At 36.0% G+C, this 21,006-nt stretch overlaps 1 protein-coding gene across 3 annotated transcripts in view; it reads right to left on the reverse strand.

The window, feature by feature from the left end:
* The window catches only part of THSD7A (thrombospondin type 1 domain containing 7A), a 273,595-nt gene that overhangs the window by 83,419 nt on the left and 169,170 nt on the right, over positions 1-21,006 (reverse strand). For all 3 annotated transcript variants that reach the window (XM_030971359.1, XM_030971358.1, XM_030971360.1), the window contains 5 exons: positions 17,975-18,223; positions 16,276-16,457; positions 14,524-14,592; positions 10,566-10,721; positions 7,975-8,178 (listed from right to left, as the gene is read on the reverse strand). In XM_030971359.1, coding sequence (XP_030827219.1) covers positions 7,975-8,178; positions 10,566-10,721; positions 14,524-14,592; positions 16,276-16,457; positions 17,975-18,223 — 860 coding nt within the window. The remainder of the gene's footprint in view (positions 1-7,974; positions 8,179-10,565; positions 10,722-14,523; positions 14,593-16,275; positions 16,458-17,974; positions 18,224-21,006) is intronic.

Consider the following 21,006-nt stretch of genomic DNA (forward strand, 5'->3'; position numbering starts at 1 on the left):
CTGGCTTCTTATCCAGCCTTATTTTCTCCAGACATTATTCCTAGTCTGTCACCTCAATGTCCTTTTCACCCATCCCTCCAAATTCTTTCCAGCTGCTTGTCAAATCCTCCCATGGGCTGACCCTTAGCAGATTAAATACCTCACCAAATTCATTCCTAATGCTTGTCATGTAGAGACATTTTATAACTTTGAGTTCTTTACTTAGTCTCAGAAAATTGCCCTGGAGGAAACCAGGATCAAATCCTATCTTTCCCCAGCTTTGAACCCAATTTTTTGGCCAGAACATTACAGTTCTTTCTCCTGTCTTGCCTTTTTTCACTAAGTCCCACATATAAATCTGTATTTCCCTCTGCTGGGGTTGTGGCTATGTAGTCACAAACTACCTGCACTCCACCATCTGAAAGAGTTCACTGGGAACACTGAAGAGACTGGTATCAATGGTTACCTTGATTTTGAGCAATCATTGTGTCTGAGCACGTTTTAGTTTGAAGTTTCTGAAGTATCCAGTGAAGCTGCTGCTTGTGCTATGCACAAGAGTTGCAAGAATTGCAAAATGACACATATCATCTTAAGGCTCTAAGTGGTCACTGGAACAGTTGTCTCGTAAAATCAAGTATTTTTTGGCAGATAAGGGTGATTTTTTCCTTAATCGGTACTCAACACAAATTATGATCTATGAGAAAGGTCAGACAATGAGCTGCTCTAGGCTGGAAGTACTGAGAGTAAAATTCCCATTTATTCTGTCTCAACATGAGTAGCTCATGATGAGGGCTTTATCCTCACCATTTATCAAAACAGTGGTTTCACAGCTTTGAAATTTGGTAACATTTATCTAGAAAATGGACCATAATATGCAAGTTGTTGTAAAATATAAATAGGTCTGTGCAACATTTTCTCAGATGGAAAACTGACTCACATCAAACCCAGTGAGAATATAGTGTCTTAGAGCATTTTATCATAAAGATTAATGACTAGTGCTTTGTCATATATTCTTCTGAGAAAGTGGTACTCAATGTATAGCTCTATAGCATTATTTTTATATATAACAGAATTAGATGCAAAATTATCTCTTCTAAATAAGTTTTGTAAAAATATTTCAAATATTTTCTGGGTATGTTCTAGGGAGTTAACAAGTTAACACACAAACCCAAAACCAAAAGAGTTCAATACAGTTCTAGAAATCCTGTTCCATAATCCATCCATAACTCCCTAAACCCCTTTTTCTTTCTTGCCTCACAATAGCATAATTTGAAGTGATAAATGGAAAAACTCTGCTACATTAAATTGACCTTCCTAAAGAAATTCCAATTGTTATGAAGTATATCTACAATTATCCCTCTCTGCATTCTTACCATGCTGAAGCTTGGAGTCTAATCAGAATTGGGTTCCTTCATTGCTGAATATTACACAAATCAAAATGCATGAATCAAAATCCCTCCCTTCTAATTTAGTCACATGCAGTTCTTGCAGTATCCTACTCATGCCATCAAAAACAAAATAAAGATACTAATAATATGGATTATATAAAAAATTGCACTCTCTTGGATATGTTTTAAAAATATTAGCACTTTCCACTCCAGCAGCCAGCCTCTACTCTTAGAAGTCCAAAAGTTTTACAATAATGCAGCATTACATTTTAGAAGTAAACTGGTCAAAATACACCAAACTTGCCTGACCAGACAGCCACATTATGATCTATTACACTAGACAAAGATTTTGGTAATTAGGTTGGCCCACCTGTTTTTACCTTAATTATATTATTTATAGACATTAATGTCTCATTAGACATTGTCCATACCAAGTGCAACTCCATCTTCAAACACATATGGTAAGTGCTAATGTTTATTGGACTGTGCAGATGGAACATTGGTTTTGTTTTAGTTATCCCTTTAACTGAAATCAGCACATCAAATTGCAGGCAAACTATTAAAGACATGGACAAAGAAAGTTATGTATTAAATTCTTTCCATATAATTAAATTACTACATGTTACATAAATACTAAAAGCATCCATTTTTTAATGAAAATCAGTAGTGATGTCACTTTCCTAATATCAAGATGAGAGATAAAAAGGAATTGGTATCATCAATTAAATTTGACTTTTTATTGACAGAAGAGTTATCAATTATCAAACTATTCTGAGACTTCAGAGATAGTTTAAGCAGTATACTGTACCCTTGTTTTTCCTGATACTCCTTCATATTAAATAAAACAAATATTTTTAAAAATAAATTCCTTAAAAATCCAGTGGTGTGAAATATAATGGCCCAAGAGTATCAGTTTTAAAGTCCTTTAAATTCAATTTATTTTACTGAATTTTTTTACTTCACTAAGAAATTTGTAAATATACCAAGCATCCAAGAAACATATTCAGTAGTTCCTTATGCTAGCAGAAAAATCAAAGGAAAGGAAGGAAGAGCTTTGGTATAAGTTCCATAGCCTATGTACTTACGGTGAGGAACAAAGTGTGCATCTTACATTTGATTTAAATGCCTCAGATGGTCATCCAAAAAGCTGTCAACAGCAAAGGACAGTTTAAAGCAACGCTCTTATGATATTAGCTAGGAAACAAAGATTGGGAAATGATGACTAATGCCAACATAACCAAGTTCCTGTAAGCATAAGGCACTATGAGCTCAAAGGAACTGTCATTAGCTACTGTATTTTTCTGCTAATTGACTGCTGAGCATTGACCAGATTTTGATCTGGGTTTTCTTACAGGCATAACTGAATAATTCAATGTAATTTGAACTTGAATCTGGCTCTTCATTCTTTATAAAGAACTAAGTCATAAAGTGACATAAAGAGGTATTTTCTTTTCTAAATAATCATAATAAAATCCAACCAGTCTGATGGTTTCTTCATCAAATGCATAAAGCTGCACAATAGAAATGTCAGAAGAATAGGTTCTTTACATATGGGCACACTATAGAATACCTATGCTCAGGTCCATTGAATCTCTTATTGTTTCCCATCATGAAAATAAATGACGACCAGAAGACTACTCAGCATTTGATTCAAACCATAAATATACTGAAAGACCCAATTCTGAAACCAGCCAAAATAATTTAAATAAAAATTGTTGCACCAGCGAAACTTTGGCTTTTCCTGAAATTTATTTGACATATTTCATTACCTGCTTATGGTAAGATGATATAAAACCACAGCCAAAAAATTAAGGAAGGAAATTGAGATATTGATCAGGAAACTATAGAAGAAAATTTAAACTAGAAGAAAAAGTTTCGTAAGATTAACTTTAAAGTAGAATTCAACAAAAATAAGAAAAGAGGTATTTCAGAAATAAATATTTCTAACTCTTGAGAAAAACAGTAAGGCAAATAAAGCATAGGATGTCTTATTGCTGAAGTATGGTGTCTTTTGTTAGTCTCACTAACTGAGAATAAATACAGATAAGGGACAGGTATCCTGGAAATGTCCTCTGTTCCACTTTGACCAGTATAATAGTGCTTCAGCTCTTGACAAAGTAGCTAAACTAGTTAGTTTGTAATGTGTCTAAACGAAACAGACCAATCTACCTTCTATATCTTTTAATTGATACCAGCACTACTGCTTTGCCTCCAGTATTGCAGAACTGGTAAAATCCTCACATTTGCATCAGAAAATACTGATGTCAGTGGTGTCAGTGACAGGTCAGAAAAAACAGACCTGTGTCAACTACCTCCATACAGGTGCCAGAAAGGAACTTGTGGCACTCAGCTACATCAGCATGCACCTCTGCCTACATAACTTCAGCAGCAATTCTGCTACTTCATAGAGTTGTAGGAATTTGCATATAAACGAAGAGCCTTGATGTTGCCATGGCTCCCTCTTCCAAGGCAAGAGACTCTCAGCTGTGAGGCAGAAGATGGCAATGAGTCCACTCCTGTCCGTCCCCTGTAGAGCTACTGTAACCAAAATTAGTGACTCCAACAAGATCTGGAAGAAATCTGCACTTCAAAAGTGAGATCTCTTTTGTCTGGAGTAACACATGAAGCAGTACGAAGCCCAACATGCTATAAAGGATGTAAACCAATTTATTATCTACAAATTCTTAGAAAATGAGCAAATAATTTCAGATGACTGTGTGACGATCAGAAGGACACTCCAGACAATGCCAGTACCTGAGCTACAGCCTTCAGCCCAAAGCAAAAATGAAAAAAATAAGTGAACAAGCATTTTAAAGCATTTAATCAGTAGTTAATATTGCAGATTTTTATGTCAGAAATTATATTTCCTTATTACATATGAGTAGCACAACTATGTCTGTTAACAAAGTGGAGAAGCAACCAGCTTTCCCACTGTGGACTTTAAATAATGCAGAGATATTTTTGAAACTGTATTGTTCACAGACTGTCATAGCTGCAGAGAAAGAGAACAAATTCATTTGTTCTAAAATTACTGTTCTGTGTGTGAACTGTGTTAATACACTTAATAACAGATAGTATGTACATAGGTGTGGGTGTGCATGAATGTGTGTATATGCCTTGCATATATTGCATATACAACAAAAAATATTAATGCCTTTTAAAAAGGCATTCTATCCTTACCAAAAGTTAATCTGTAGAATGGAACATGAACAACTGATGCCTAATTATTAAAATTATGTATACAATGAAGGAATTCTGATCACTTTATGTCGTGTCTGGAAGCTTCCATAACCAAAAGGTGGTTTTTCTCCCCTAAAAGACTCCATTGTAAAATTTCCTGGAAGATTTACTAAGAATATATATTCAGAAAATGTTCTTTCCATGGTAAAAGACTGAAGTTCCATTTATATAATAAAATACATCAAAGTTAATTATAGCCTCTGCAATGACAACCTGGGGAATGTCATGTTTTTTCAGCATGAATGAAAATTCTGATTACTGCCATCCACTGTGGAAAGAGTGACAATCACAGGCCTCCAGCAATGAGACAGGAGGATACCTTATTGTTTGCTGTTGTCTCAAAGGCTGTAATGACTCTTATCTAAAGACCAAAACGAAGAGAAAAGATAATTCCAATTATATGAAACAACTTCACAAACATTGCTGCTTGATTCTATCTGAGAAGGCAAACATCCAGGTTAAGACATATTATCCCAATTATTCATGCTTAAGATATATAGAATGATGCAACGGTGCACAGAAAGAGAAGCTACAAATCAGTGTTGGATTTATTTTACATTAAAGCTACAGAGCTTTATCCATCTAGGGTACAGTGCTTAGTCTGAAATATCAGCCTTCTTCATTTTATAAAGCAGAAGCCAAGGGCACAATATGCTCTTTTTTTGGATACATTTAAGTCCCTTCATTTCAACTTTCCTATCTAAGCACCTAAAGATTTAAGGGAGGCTTAATACCTAATAATAATAATAATAATAATAATAACACTTAAAGAGATGGAAGATAACATTGTCAAGCAAAGTTTAGTTTGAGGAACAGCAATCTTACGCAATAGTTAATGCTTTCAATACTGTTTTCTTTTATGGTCCCTTTTACCTGTAAAACTGAAATTAAATTCACTGTGTGCTACTAAGATAAAAAATATAGCAACACATGATTATGATACAAATTATGTACTCTGTTAATAAAGGTACAGTGTCTAACTGACAGTGCAGTCTTCCCCAAGATGTGCTCAAAGAACACTGAGTATCACAAATTCCTTACAATGAATAATTTACACCATGATGTTTCAACAGTGGAAGAGTAGCATTCTCCAAACTTTATTTTACTGGAACTAGCCTGAAGCTGTGGGGCTAAAGAAAAACTTGCCTGATTGCAAAATGTTGCTCTTGTATTTTGCAGAGCAGAATCTAGACACCTACAACTTTGGTTGAAGGACACCATAGAGATTCTCTTGACTGCCAGGGTAGGAGCCCAAAATACTAGATGGGAACTACCTGGGAATTGGTGGTGATGTTTAGAAAGAATTTAAGAGTTGTCTACAGGATTTCTAGTGGGTTGGTGCTGTGGGAGGCAAAGTGATAAGATGCTTGAGCAGAGTCAGTTTTGGAGGGGAAATTGCTGAGGTTGGTGGGTCTTTGTTTGCTTCTACGGCATCATGCTAATCCTTCTGAGGAGAGAGCAAAGCACAAGACACTTGGTACTGCTGGTGAAGTACACAGAAGAAGTGAAGTACTGGTGAAGTACACAGAAAATTGTTTACTAAAGGAAGGAATTTCAAAGAAGGAATTTCAAAAGACCTGGGGCAATTCATTACATTACTCTCCATTGCTTTTGCATTCTCTCAAATGTAATTGAACACATATTTTTGTGACTGGATGGCTGGATGATCAGATCTTTACAAAACAAGACATAATTGCAATTTTTCTCCTTTCTTTGAAGCTAAGCCCACAGCTCTTCAATCTTAAAGACTGACAGGCCAAACCCTGACTTCTCACTCTTTCTGAGGCAGATTACTGATATAGGCAATGTATAAGGCCATATATTTACAGCAATATATAATGCCATATAATTCAGAAAGACAGAGAGACAAAAACCCAATACTGGGAGTAATAAAGTTAAACACAAGTCTTCAAAGGCAAATTTGGCCAAAACCAAAGCCCATGAATTGCCAAAAGCAAATCCTGTAAGCTTCAATTAAAAATATCATACACATAAAAATCTCAAAGTTTAATGGATCACTAGCATGCTCCAAATATACAATAAGTTATAGTCAATATAAATTACAAAACTACAGTTTAGAAAGAAATTATGTTAGATGTGTGAGAAAACACAATTTCTCAAAATAAAGGCAAGCCAAACTAACCATAATCTAGCAAAGCAAAAAATAGTCTTTTTGTTTTACAGATTTTAAAGTGTCTTCAAAATTATTTAGGAAACACCTTGATTTTCAAGGAAAAGGCCATTTTTCATCTGAATATGTATACAAAAACCCCTACAAATAGTTTCAGCATTGTTGCCAAGAAATTATCAAATTGCAAAGGGAAATTTTTTTGAGTTAAGGATATAGAATATGCTAGATTGAATATTGTAATTCTAGACTAATCTCTTTCTGAGCTGTAAAGATGGTTACTAAATCTCTTAGGTGTATGCAGAAAAATAAAGCTTACATTATAACCCTAAGCATTTCAATTTAATCCCCAAAACTCAATTACAACCTAAAGTCTTCAGCAGGAAAGCTCAAGATTTAAATATCTCTATAATCAGTTCTTATTACTTCTGACTGATCTAATTTCAAAATATTTTTTGCAGCTGTTAACACTCATCAGATGTGTCCTCTTACTTAATTCTCTGTTGGAACTGAGAAGCTGCTTACCATACTACACTGCAGTCAATACAATTATTTTAATTTATCTGCTGCTCTAGACTATAATATTGCTAATGAATAAAGACTATTCTCACAACAGTAATTCATGAACCTTCAGTAGATTAAAGTATCCTGTAAGCAGCTTTCAAAATTGGCTTTTATGACTGTGTCATGCAAGATATGTTTTGTCTCACAGAAGATAATTGAACAATGGTTGTATTTTTTTTGACCTTTTGAAGAAGCAAGACAGCTTGGACTGTCAACCCAACTCTGTAATGCCCATCAAACCATCCTTTTTAATAAACATATTATTATTTTTCTTCCAGCTACACTTACTGCAATGCATCTTACTTTGCTCACATTTTATTTGTTTCTAGGCTCAGAGGATCAGCTTTGTTAGTGGGATTACATCAGGGAATTCAGTCAAGCCACTGCAGGCATGAATCTGATCGACTGGCAAACAATAGCTCTTTTCTATTTAATTTTTTCTAAGTCACTTTGTGAAGCTTTGAAACCCTACACAGTGTAGGTGAAGGAGCTTGGTCCTAAAGCAACTAGAGGTCTTACTCTTCCTCTCCAGTATTAATGGACACTTATACCTATTCCAGACAGCTTGAATTTAAGGATCAAGAAAGCTAGAACAACAACTGGTACCCTTTTGGACCACATCTTAGTATCTTCCCTCTGGCTGGCGTGGGCTGTAGGGAAAAGCATCTATCTTACCATCGCTGTTGACGCAGACGACAACAGGAACCTGTGTGCCAGGGCCACATGGCTTTTCATTGTCAGGAATGCATTCCTCCAGCCCTGTGATTCTCCAGTCATAGCAAGAGGGCTCTTCACATGGGATGGCTTCCAAAAGGTGAGGACAGTTTCCTGTTCCTCCTGTAGGCTCATTGGTGATACGACGTTTCCTTAGTTTAAAGCCTGAAATGTCCATGAAAATAACAATTTAACTCTAAAATGTGAAGTGAAGCACTTTTTATCTGTCTACACCTGAGTGAACAGTTCTGTTCATCTTCTCTGTGAAACATACCACAGACACTCAGCAGAACAATGCACTTTAGATATTTGGGTAGAAGAACTCAATAAAAAAGGACTAGAAATAAAATTTTACAAGTTTCAATGTTTTGAGCCTCCTCAGGCTCAGGAGGCTTTGCCTTAAACCTCTCTTTATCATAGTCATGTGGACTCCAGGAAGGAGACAGGATCATTTCCTGAGCATCACTCTTGAAAGATCCATCTCATTTTATAAATCTTGAACACATTGCTGGGTCACCATTTCTCAAATAAGTTGTTTGTTTTCCTCTCAGGTATGTTCCAACAGAAATGGATTATCAAGTGAAATCAGCTTACAAACGCTCGCTCCCCCTCCAACCCTCCAAAATAAAATGGAAGAATAAAAAGACAACTTGTGAGAAAAAGAAAAGCATGAAAACAAACTCAAAATAAACCTGTGAATACATTTTCAGTAATAAACATCATAATATTCCCTTGCAAGCATCTAAAAATTTCCTTAAGACTACCTAAACTCATTTTGGAATGGATAAACTGATCGGCATTTATGCACTGTGTCATCTACCGGGTCAATGCCAGCAACCAAAAGCAATCCACTCTCTCCTTTCAGGATGGCTCATTGAAAAAAAAAGAGACTAAATACAGTCAGAAAAACCTAACCAAACTAAATGGATTCAAGAAATAGTTTCTCTTTTCACATCTTTTCACAATCTCTTTTGTTTTATATCAGTATTCAGGCAAGCTAGTAATAAACAGATTTTTTATAAAATACTACATATAATCTACTCTGTCATTTCTACCAAGACACAAACGGAACAGGAGAGTTTTCACACACATGTGCAAGAACTGATTCTTTGAAGATATGCCTCTTAATTCAATTATACTATTTACTTTAAAAATACTATTCCATTTATCTTCAGTTGCTGTTTGTTCTCCTTTTTTCTAAATTGAAGACTTCAGCCAAATTATGTGCAAAAGGTTTACTAAGCCTGACACAAAAGGCTGATACAATTTCAAAAATAAAGAACTCCAATATCTACAGCAACAAAGGATGCAAATGATCTGGAAATATGTAGACAGACATGCTGCTAAAAGTGGGAGTGCCTGCACAATTTTCACATCACTCTCTCAGAAGAACTGTCAATGCAATTATAAAATAAAATGTAAGAATTTCCAGATAAAAAAACATTGGTAGTTGAGAAAAGATCCCTGCTCATGTGTGCAGGAATAAAAGCTTGCACAAAGTGCATCCTAATGTACTTCTATTAGACAGATGTCCAAATCAGTCTCACAAACCTAAACTTTACCCCTGGAAATGTAGCAAATCTTTCAGTGATGGAACAGCAACAGAAATAACAGACTACTTGACAGCTGTACTCAGATGAGACTTAATCTGCTAGATTTGCACAACTGAGCTACTTTTTCCTTCTTGAACAGATCAAGGTTGGGTCACAGTTCCAAAAACCAGCTTTGAAAAACTTGTATTACTGCTGCCCAGACAGAAGTGTAGTGAGCAGTATACCAGAAATATCCAGCTAAGTAAACATAGTAATCACAATTGCTCCTTCCAGTGGACATATATGGCTGCCCCTTCTTACAACTGTTTTCAATCAAGAAACCAAGTCTGTATTCCTAATTTTATCAGATAATCTCTTTGCAGCAATGACTAGGCCAGTTTTTCTCATTTACAGCCAGAAGCTCACAGACTTCTAACATGAGGTCCCTGTCACAGTATTCTTGCTTTCCTATTTTGATGTCAGGTTACTACAATCTGTTCTGCATGGCAATAAGTTGTAAAACATGCTGAAATTGAAACCAGCACATATGTCATAAGTAAAACAGCATCTCATATCAACAGTGAATGGTGCCATCTCTTTGCCAGATCATGATTTACGGTCTAATGGTGAATTCCTAAGCTATTACTGAACTTTAAATCTTTGATTGCCTTGTACACTGCATACCTCAAAGGAGGCTTCTATCCTCCTTTTGTGACAGTGCCAAAGTTGTGATCTGAACACACAAACTGTATCCCTTTCAATCTGAGAGGAAGGTTTGAAACTGGAATTGACCTGCAAAAACCCAAACTGATCTTGAGAGCCTAGTAAGCAGGCTACATTTTTGCTACCTTTGGTATGTAACAGTGATGTCAAATGTAGTCCTAATTCAAGGACTTTATTTTGATGCCCAGAGGCACTAGATACACACTTCTTGGTACAAAATTTCATGTGCTTGCATAACATAGTGACTTAGGAATAGTAAATATCACCATTAAAAGGCTCTGCTGAATTGTTACATACCCTTCTTGGCCTGAGGGTCATCACAGCTTTCATAGGTGCACGGTCCCCAGGCTGACCATGCTGAGGTCTCACACTCTGTAGGACAGGGAACGTGGCACAGCTGGGAGGTGCTGGGAAGAGGTCCTGTACACAGTTTACGGTCTACTGGCCTTGAAGCTGTCAAAACAAAACATTTCTCATATGTCACTGGTCATGATCCTCAGCTCTAAGTGGACAGAACCATCCTTTAGTCTGAAAGGCTGCTTCTCATCATTTTAATCTGATGACATGATGGAAAAATGCCTGCCTTGAAAAAAGTTGAATGGAAGTCAGTTTACTCTTTGCATGAACAAAGTCAAATCCCATTATATAGAGATGGGGAGACTGTAGATATTGCAGCACCCCCTCAGACCCAGTCCTTTCCTTTGAGGGGTAAATTATACCACTACAACAATTTTTCACTTTGCATCCTACATAAATTTGTGTCCTGTTATGTCATTACTTCTTCTCTTAAGAAACTGAACACAAAGCTGCATAAACCCCTTTGCACTTGGTATATGTAAGCTATAAGATACTATAACTTCAAAGGCCTGGTAATTAATATTTAAAAGATTATTTTTAAGCTTTAACCTGAAGCACAGCTAAGATTTTGGCAAAAACTTTTTTTATTTTACTCTAAAGACCATCAGGTGCACACTCAGCAGTAAGATTTGTGCAGCAGCAACTTGAGCTCAAGAAAAGCTTTGTTTGAGCTATATATATGCTTTGCATTTGCTATATATATGTCAATAAATATGTATACATCAAATGTATATGTAGTTGTAAAAACTACACAAGTTATTTTTTAAACTGTTATTAATCTATAGAGACACATGTGAAGGCAGAGTCTTCTGCTCTTTAAAGATCAGTAACTAAAATCACCCTTCCCCTTCCATACTTTATTCTTTTGACTTTACAGGTAGTACAAGTAATAGGAAAATTCTATAAGGTGCCAGAGTAAGGCAAAGAACTCAAACTGAAAATGTACTACTTAATTGAAAGTAAGATTTTAATTCTCTTTCATAATACAGGACTTGACAAAATATTATAGATTATAGTAAGCAGAGAATATCTGCTAGAAGTCTGCCACATTATTTTACTTTGGTTGATTGAGGAAACATAAAATTCCTTAACTTAAAACACTCTCCTTCTATTCAGGTTTTTCCCCTGTGGGAAGTTACATCATTAATTTTCCCACAATTTTGATGGAAAGACTCTCAGAATAAATAGATTCAGTATATGACAAAATATCTGTCTGAAAGATGAGATCAATAACCACTTATAGAATGTGAAAGTAAACACCAGGCTGTTAAAGTACAGTCAATCTTGTAGACATGCGTGTATGTCTTTCCATTCAGATTTTCTAAGCAGATGATCTTTACAATTTTGGAAAAAGCATCCAATTCTCACTTTTTTAAGGGGAAAATGGAATGCAAAATCCTCATCCTATTCTGGTTTTCAACGTTGCCTCCTTTGGCACAGTTTTACACTGTGTTGCTCCACATAATGAAGACAGTAATTTAAGATTACTGTCTCTAGTTTACCAATCTCTTGAAATAAAATAATATAAAGCCTAATATTCCAACATTTGCATAGTGGTATGTTGAAATTAATTTTTATGACATATTATTGATTTTGACAGTAATTTTGACATGCACCATGAACACGCATGATACTCAACAGAATATGCCTATTTGGTGTAGAAAATGGATATAAGTAAACATAGTTTGCCTGTTGAATTTGCACTGAATAGTTTCTAATAAAAAAAGAAAAAGAGTAAGTAACTGCTATCCATACATTTTTAACCTTAACTGGAGAATTGCCCAAGTGAGGCAGTTGAAATTAAGGGCCAATCATCCCCCTGAGACAGTCTTGCTTCAGGAAATAAAGAAAGTGCTCTGAGGAATTCTATGCTTCACCTCTAGCCTTCACCATGATAAAAAACTCATCATCACACTAGTTCAGGGAATTTTACTCAGAAAAATAACAAAGATCTTCCATAGGGAAACTTTTAGCAGTAGCAGTCTTTTCATATCACAGGTAACAATAAATCTTTAAATATGCCAAAAATGCTTTCCAAATGCTGTGTTTAGACACTAAGTGATGTACAAATGCTATCTCTTATATTTTGTTTTTACAACAAAATAATTCAACCATAGGACAAAAAAGTTTTATTTCAGGTTATTAAAAAATGTTTTCATCACTGAGCACTTAGGATGAATTTCATGCAGGATTAGTCAAAATTCTTTTCCTGAGATGACAGTAAAAGAAAACAGCTTTGTCTGGGCATCTTATGACCATCTCGTTCCCATGAATTTAAATTAATTTCTTTCAGCATCACAAAAGTATGACTGAGCATAGGCTTTGACGTGTATTGTTTAGCAAAGGCATTCTGACATAAGACGACACTGGATGCATATATTTACAGTTTAAAACCTTGTCTTATCTCTGTCCTTTCATACTTTCTTGTGTCAGCATTAAAGACTGTTCTTTATTCCTTGGAAGTAATGTTGAATGCCAATTAGACTGTGTGCAATACTACAAGATTTTTGTGAAATTTGACCAAATTTTGGGCCAAAATTAGAAAGAAAAGTTAATGTATTTTGATAATCTCTCTTTCTCCTTCAGTCTAACTAATAAATTAGATTCAGCTTTCAAGGAATTTCAGGTTCGAGGCTAGTAACCTAAAAAATAAAGTAAGATTTAATTATCCATTCCTGAAATAATGTTCACTACTAGGAAATTTTAGCTGAATATATTTTATATCCTTGGAAAACACCTCCTTGAATTACTGCATTTTAAAAACAACTGAAAAGGAAAAAAAAAACAGTTCTGCTTTTATACATTTGCTACTCTTACCAAGACATAAAATTCTCCATCTTTCTCTAAAGACCCTCAAGAGACTAGTGCCCAGTAATGACCAAGCTAGCAAGGAGACTGAATTTATATGTTACTGTATCACTATAAGCAGACACAATTTCATATTTCTCTTTCTGGTGATTTGCCACACTGGTTTCATAGCAAACAACACAAAGAAATTTCTCCAAGTGCTCTCACTCAAAAATCCCAAGAAAAACCCAAGCCTAAAACACATTAAGACCAACAAGTAAATAACATTTTCTTCTCATTTTCTATAATGCTGAATTCTGTTATCAAAAACATTAGATAATTCAGAACCTTATGCTCTGAGAAATGGCACAATTCCATGCATGTAAGCAGTTCTGTGTTTAATAAGGCAACAAATGTGTATCTGCAGATGTAGAATAAATTTATGCCCATAAGGAACTTTCTTCCTCTTTATTCTACATCGAGGGTTTTAAAGGTACTCGGAATAAGATGAAACAGTCCACCTAATACAGTAAGAGAAACTTCATGACTAAACCAGTTAAGTAGGTGAACAGAGATGAAACAATTCAAGTCAGTGGCAAGTAAATGGCAGCATGACTGTGACCTCCAGGAACTTGATTGTCACTGCTTAACTACTACAACCAATGCTCCTTCTTCTTCCTACTGACCTGAATAGTGTGAGGGATTCTGGTTCAGCTCAGTATTAGAAGTTCAAACTCTTACCAGAGGCGTAACTTGGTGTTTTAAATCTACAGAAGGGACTGGAAACAGCAGCTATGATGAAAGCTGAAATACAATTCCTGATGCTCAGAAGTGAGAGGAAAAGCAATCACTAGCTAAAATGGTTGAAGAGTGGAGCAGGCAATTGTTCCCACATCCCAGCTGGCTCATGAGCTTCCTTAGTTTCAATTTTGGCCTGTCACTTTCAAACTGATCTGAAATTTCCTGAGAATGCTCAAATCCATTTAACTATTTCAGAGCCACATAAACATAGTAAGTGTACACATATAGCAAACAAGGTCCCCCAAAAGGGCATGGCCTCCTTAGCATGCTCTTAACCAAAAGGTCAGGTTGGAGGCTTTAATTTACCTACCTGTTATTTCAAAAGTGATTGATAGCAGAGGTGCAGCACTAGCCTTCGACTTGCTCTGTGACTGACTTTCTGAAATAACAGGGAAACGCCACCATGAGTATATGAGAAGGGAGGTCTTTAAATCAGCCTTACCAAGACAGCATTTGCTACAACCAACAGTAAACTACACTGAGATGAAGGCGTTTCCCCATAGCATAATCTGGTAGGTGTGTGCCCTGGCTTTTTCCCATCCTCAAATTACTCATTGTTTTCTATTCTATGACGGGAGAGAGAGGGAGGATGAGCAGAGCAGTGCCTCTTCTGAAAATCTGTCCCCTAATGTGGAAACAGCCCAGAGCTCCTTTTTAAACTAAGAAGCACTTCACCCCCCAGTTTGAGCTCTTGAAAAACTGTTCTCATGTTTATGCATCCAAAGACTAGTTACATTTTAATCAGCTTTCAGGAGCCTGCAGAGATTACCTCCTGATGGGCTCCATGTATTCCTGTCACAGTCTGATAAGGGTAAATTTCACACACGCCTAATCTGGCGAGACTTCACAGCCTACCAAAATCCTAATCATCATTCTGAACAGTAAGCTGCCACTGGTCTTATTGTTACCTCTCCTTAGCAGGGAGGTTTTTGTAGTTCACACTGCAGCAGAGGCGTCTAAACTTTGTTCAGCAGAGGCGATTTATTAAAAGCCCTTGGGCAGAGCTGATTTGCATAAGACAAAGAGGCTTGAAAGCTTCTTCTTTAATAAATACAGATGTGGGGCTGCAGAGCTCACCAGTCACACCCTACTGATCTGAGCAGTCACGCTGAAATGGATGTTGGCATTAACATTCCCCACAAACTCTACCTCTAAGGCAAGTTTGAGAGTACCTTTAAACCACAGCAGGAACCTTGTTAGTCTGCTGTTTGGCCAGCCCTGGACAAAAATGTGGTATTACATAGGATTTGCATATTGATGTTGTTTTTCCTGAAGTATATGGCTGTGTGTTTGCATGAAATAGGTAGAGGATAAAATTTAATTAAAAAGTTAAATGCATTTAGCTTAATTCACTGATTTCTGAATCTCTAGTTCGGCATTACGATACAGAAGTAGATGTAATGTAAGCTACTCAAGTGTTGTTCTAAAACATGTATACTACCAAATGAATTAAAGATTTTTGTTCTAAGCTTTTCTCTATTTTCTTAAGAAGCTGTGCAGGCGTTAACAGTGACAAGGAAAAATCTCTTCTCTCTTTCAGTTAGGTAAATAAACCCATGAAATTATATTGGCCTGAAGTACTGAAAGCTACTAAAAAATTTGACCAAATAAAGGAAAAAAGAAAATCAGTTCTCTGCAAATTAAATCTAATAATATTTTTGCATTTTTCTATATTGAGCTTACATGCCAGAATTTGCATATTCCATCTGCACATCAAACAGCACAAGTTCATCACCCAGATGAAGGACACACAAGAAATTTACAGTAGATGAAAATACCAAGTCTAGGACTTCTGACCCACCTTTTCACGTTCTTTCTTATGAAAAGGTGTCCTGAACAGTATTTTTCAGTAGAAACTAAGAAACAGTAATTTGTAGGAATTTATATTTGGAATCTATATTTGCAGCATAGAGAATGAAATCTTTGCCACAGCAGTTAAGCATTTTCATCTGAATTTAAAAAATAGCAGTAACTCACAAGGTAAGGAGGCACTTGTGACAGAAGACAGAAGAAAACACGCTCTGATTTCGCCCTAATTTAATTGCAATTGAATCAAGTTTACCTTCTTTCTCCTTGAGGGTATTTAGGTAGGAGAGGAGGTTCTCGTTAGCCTGCACACAGTACACCTCCCTGGTCTGAACGCCGCCTCCGCACAGCGCTGTCTGGTTCCCCCGCCTCTTGTCCTGCTGGCTGAGGAGAGGATCCACGCGGCATTCCGTCCACTCAGTGCTGCGCCAGCCATACCTGCACCACACTCGGTTAATTGCGTCTCTAGGAATCATCAAGCCATCTCACACAGTATTCAATTACACAAGCTGAAACACCTCAGTACCTCATTAATTTCATAAAAGGCCTGAGCACCGCAAGTTCTTGCACATAAAGGTGCATTAAATCTCACATTTTATGCATATGTAAACTCTTTTTGTACTATTTAATTTTTAAAATTGTTACTCTTTAGGAGGATCTTTTCTGTTCAATTCCTGAAACATACCACATATATAAATGTTTTATTTGAGGGGAGAAAAACTTGATATACAGAGACATATAGTCCATGTTCAGGTAACTTTCAAGACTGTGACTCTCAGCATTTGCTTAGAGCTTTACAATTTGTATAAAAAAAATCCAAAATATGAAAGAGATGTGAATGCTGAGAAACATAAGAGCCAGAAAATGAGGGAAAAACCTCACAACTACCCCTCCCTCCACCCAAATAACCCAAAAGCCTATTGTTATCTTTGAAACAAAAAGTTTCTTCTGGATATCAAGGCGAAACTATGATTATATTTTTTATTATGACTTCAGGAAAACTTTTCAGTAAGTTCTCTTTTTCACAGTTAAAAGGAGGATCATTCTGCAGTACTGAAGCATCCCTGCTGGGTACTGATGAATGATGAGAAGCTGGAAGCTTCCTAATCAGTGAATACACAGCAAAGAACATCTTTGACTCACAGTTAAAACCCAATCGGGATTATGAACTCAAGAAATGCCACAGAATTCCCTACCTAACAACTACTTCAAGGTTAAATACAGCAAAGTCCTTCCTAATGCAGCTGGAGATAAAGAAGGATGATATTTCAACTCTTAAATGAAAAATATATATCACAGTCAAAGATGCTTAATATCAAGTGACGTTTCTCCAGACCCTATTCTTCGTTTGATAAAGAAAAAACACAGTTGGGACTTTAATATTAATTCTGATTAGATAAGGATTACAGCAATCTCTTGAATTGTAAAGTGCTAGCTGTCATTTCTCCTAAGGTTTATTTGCTGTCACTGTTAGCCTCTCTCACTTCCCATCTAGGGCCTTTCTTGTCCTGAATACAAGTCTCACTAAAATAGTCTGTTAGCTAACTAGATGTTTATCAAGTGTTCAACACTTGGTCCACAAACAGACAAGAAATTCAGAAAACAATGATTCTGGTAGAAATGGTACATAGGGAAAAGATCACTGACAAATCAATACAATTAATTTATTTTCATCTTGCATGACTCTGCGTATGTGCAAATATTGTCTTTTAAAAACTGAAATGAATGAAAAGAAAATATACTATATTTAGAGAAGGAACTGGCTGCACTAGTCTGGGAACTATTTGCAGACTTTGGGCTTTCAAGAACATTGAATAAACAGGGATAAAGAAAAAAGGTAAAGTCCTACCCATTATTTCTTTAATAGTGGTTTGGTTGATATTCCATTACCAGCCTCATACGCTTAATTGAAACTGTTCATTTTACTAGTGGAGAACTGAAATGAACGAACTCACGTAATGCAGGGTGCTACACCGTCTCCTTGAGAAACACACTGCTCTGCTTCTTCTAATTGTGGGCATTCACTCTCACTGCCAACGGGGAGCTGCTTAATGGTCCGTGATCTTGTACGATTCCCTTTAGGGGTTGTCATGTCAAAGCAGGTTTTGGAGCAGGGGGTCCATTCCGACCACTCTGACACCTGGCATTCCTTCGTGATCACACAGGACTGAAATGTGATGGGCAGCTTTTCCTGATTGCAGAAGCTGCAATGAGAGAGCGTTACAGCTTTTAGCACACACATCCACAGTCATGAACTCCTACAGCAAAAGCACTGTCAATGGTTACATGAAAGTCAGTAAATATTTTAAAATCTGTTAAGTTTTACTCCACATTTATTTGATCCCAAATAGTCAGCCAAAGGGCTTTTGACGAAAGCTACTTAAACCAGACAAAGATATAGTAAAAATTACCAGTATTGCCATATCTGTGATCAAAATATTGCCATATCTGTGAATAAAATTAAAGTCTAAGTCTTCCTACATGTATGGAGGTATAACAGAGGAAATACATACATTTTTCACTTCTTTTATTTTTAGGTATACTCTTTTTTTTCCTTTTAGAACTTTGTTCCAAGTAAGAGAGAATTCAAAACCGAGATGACTAAAGCAGTTTTTGCTGAGAAAAAAATACTCAGTGTCATGTTGTCCTAATTTCCAGACTACAAATGGTTTAAAAACACAATGGCAAACATATTGAATCCTTGGCCACTAATAACTTTGTTTATCATTGGTAAGTTGCCATAGTGATGCCTCATGGTCCAAACAGGGAATGATCTCTAACCTAAAGTGAAGTCTGCCCTGCTACCCATAGTACTTTTTTCCTGTTCCTTATGAAGGCCATCATTTAATTTCCATTTTCTATCTGATTGCCCTATTCGTGTATTACATAGGCTGTCAGCAAGATTTTCTCCCTCTAAATTACTCTTTTTAAAGACTTTTACTCTTTCTATTTTACTTCGAACATAAAATTTTAAATTTTATATTCTAAGTAAAAACTAACATTTCTATTTTAAAGCTTGATTCACAATAGAAAAATGAGAAATAGAGAAGGTAAACTACCGTTAAATAAAACATAACTATCTCCTTAATTACAATTACAACATAGATTTCTTTTTTTATCATGTCTGGGTTAGAATAAAAATCTGGCTTCTGAAGCAGTTAAATAGACAGGAAAAATATTTACTGGTGCTGCAAGCAGCACTCTGTTCAATACCAGGCCTATAAACTATACTACAAAGGCTTGATTTTTCCCTTTAAAAGAACACAAAATAATACAGAGAAATTAATGTTTACAAGTATTTCACTGCTATACAAAATTGGGTCCTACCCATACATTCAACATGATTTTGAACCTCTATTTACAAAATTTTGTAATAGAACTAGGAATACTTGATGAAACAGAGAGATTTAAAAACACCATAAATGAAAGCATAATATGCACAAGAAACAGACCAATTCTACATCTTGCTAGCAGAAGATCCTGGTTATGGAGACAGTGTCAGCATGACCAAACAGAGATTGACAAATCTGTGAGCCATCATCCCTAATACATTTACTTTGGATATTGGTGAAATACAAAATGAATGGACTACAAAAGACAGTCAGGTGTCATATTTTTGGTCTTTAAATTGCATCTCCCTCTACCACTGGAGACAATAAGGTGAGACAGTGCTGGTCTTGACAGACCATAGGGGATTACTCAGGAGGAGATTTCTAATGCACCCTAACACATGATAGTCATCTTTTATTCTGCTTTAGGACAAAAAACTACATCCTGTTTGTGGAGAAAGACATTCAGAGTTTTTGAGAAAATTGTTTTTTAATAATGGGCTTTTTCACCTACATGTAGCCCCATCTGGGATAGGACTACAGTACTGTCAAAATCAATAAATCAGTTTCTGTACCTTTGACAAAACATATAGACCCATTGATCCCTGAAAGACACATCTTAGTGACTGGAGAAAAGACACATTCCTTATGGTTTCTAACATGGGCAGTATTTGCAAATTGTTTTGTAGAACAGATGAAGTATCCTCCCCTTCCAAGTTCCATCCAATGTGACACATCTGAGGGCAGAGTAAACCAACCTCTTCACACTCACTGTGACTGGGGCTGAAGTTAATTATAGACGCACATTGCCAGGGAACATGCCCAGAATTGCCACCACAAAGTAGCTTTGGTGAAGAGGGAAGAGGGTAACTAATGATGTGTAACAGTCCCTGGGCTTTGCACCTGTTTCAAAACTTATTTGGGAGAAGTGTTAAAAGTGTTACATGAGAAATGCTAATGTTTGTTACTAATTATTTCCATATGCAGGCATGAAGAAGACCCAAACAGAATTATACCATGTTATTAACTTCATTGTTTATTTATTATCTTTAACAAAAATAAAACAATAGAGTTAAAGGATGCCTCACTTAAAATACTTACTTGTGAAATAAAATAATTGAAAATTAAATATAAAACAAGGATGTTCTTAAATTCTTGTAACCAGAACATAAATATTACTAGGGAGACAAGCAAGAGGTAAGATGAGCTATATTTTTTTCTTTATTTGCTTATTAAAACCATGTGCTACTTGCAGTACTCCATAAACACCAACAAGAAACTGATACTGTAAGTCACCACTACACAACTCTTTTCTGTTATGCATACTGTCATATTATTTTGTGAGAGGGCAGGGCTAACTACAATTAGAAAAAGGGGAGTTGCCCAAGCAAATTAGCTGCTGTTTATTCTTTTAACACTTGGTTTTCTTTGAGCAAGCTAGAGAAATGGTGAGAGCTAACTGGAAATGGCCACTATCAAGAGTTTTCCTTCATATTACAGGCAGCAGAAGAATATGTGTTGTACTCTACCCAAGTAAGGAAGGGAAAAATCACATAGTTAAAACTTTATTTTACCAGAAGTAGACTGATTCTAAATCAAAAGCTGGCAATGTGTTTGCTAAACAAAATAGTTTCTTCTGAGTCTGGTACCTAGTGCCA

The sequence above is a fragment of the Camarhynchus parvulus genome, chromosome 2 (genome assembly GCF_901933205.1).
Source record: "Camarhynchus parvulus chromosome 2, STF_HiC, whole genome shotgun sequence".
Lineage (NCBI taxonomy): Eukaryota > Metazoa > Chordata > Aves > Passeriformes > Thraupidae > Camarhynchus > Camarhynchus parvulus.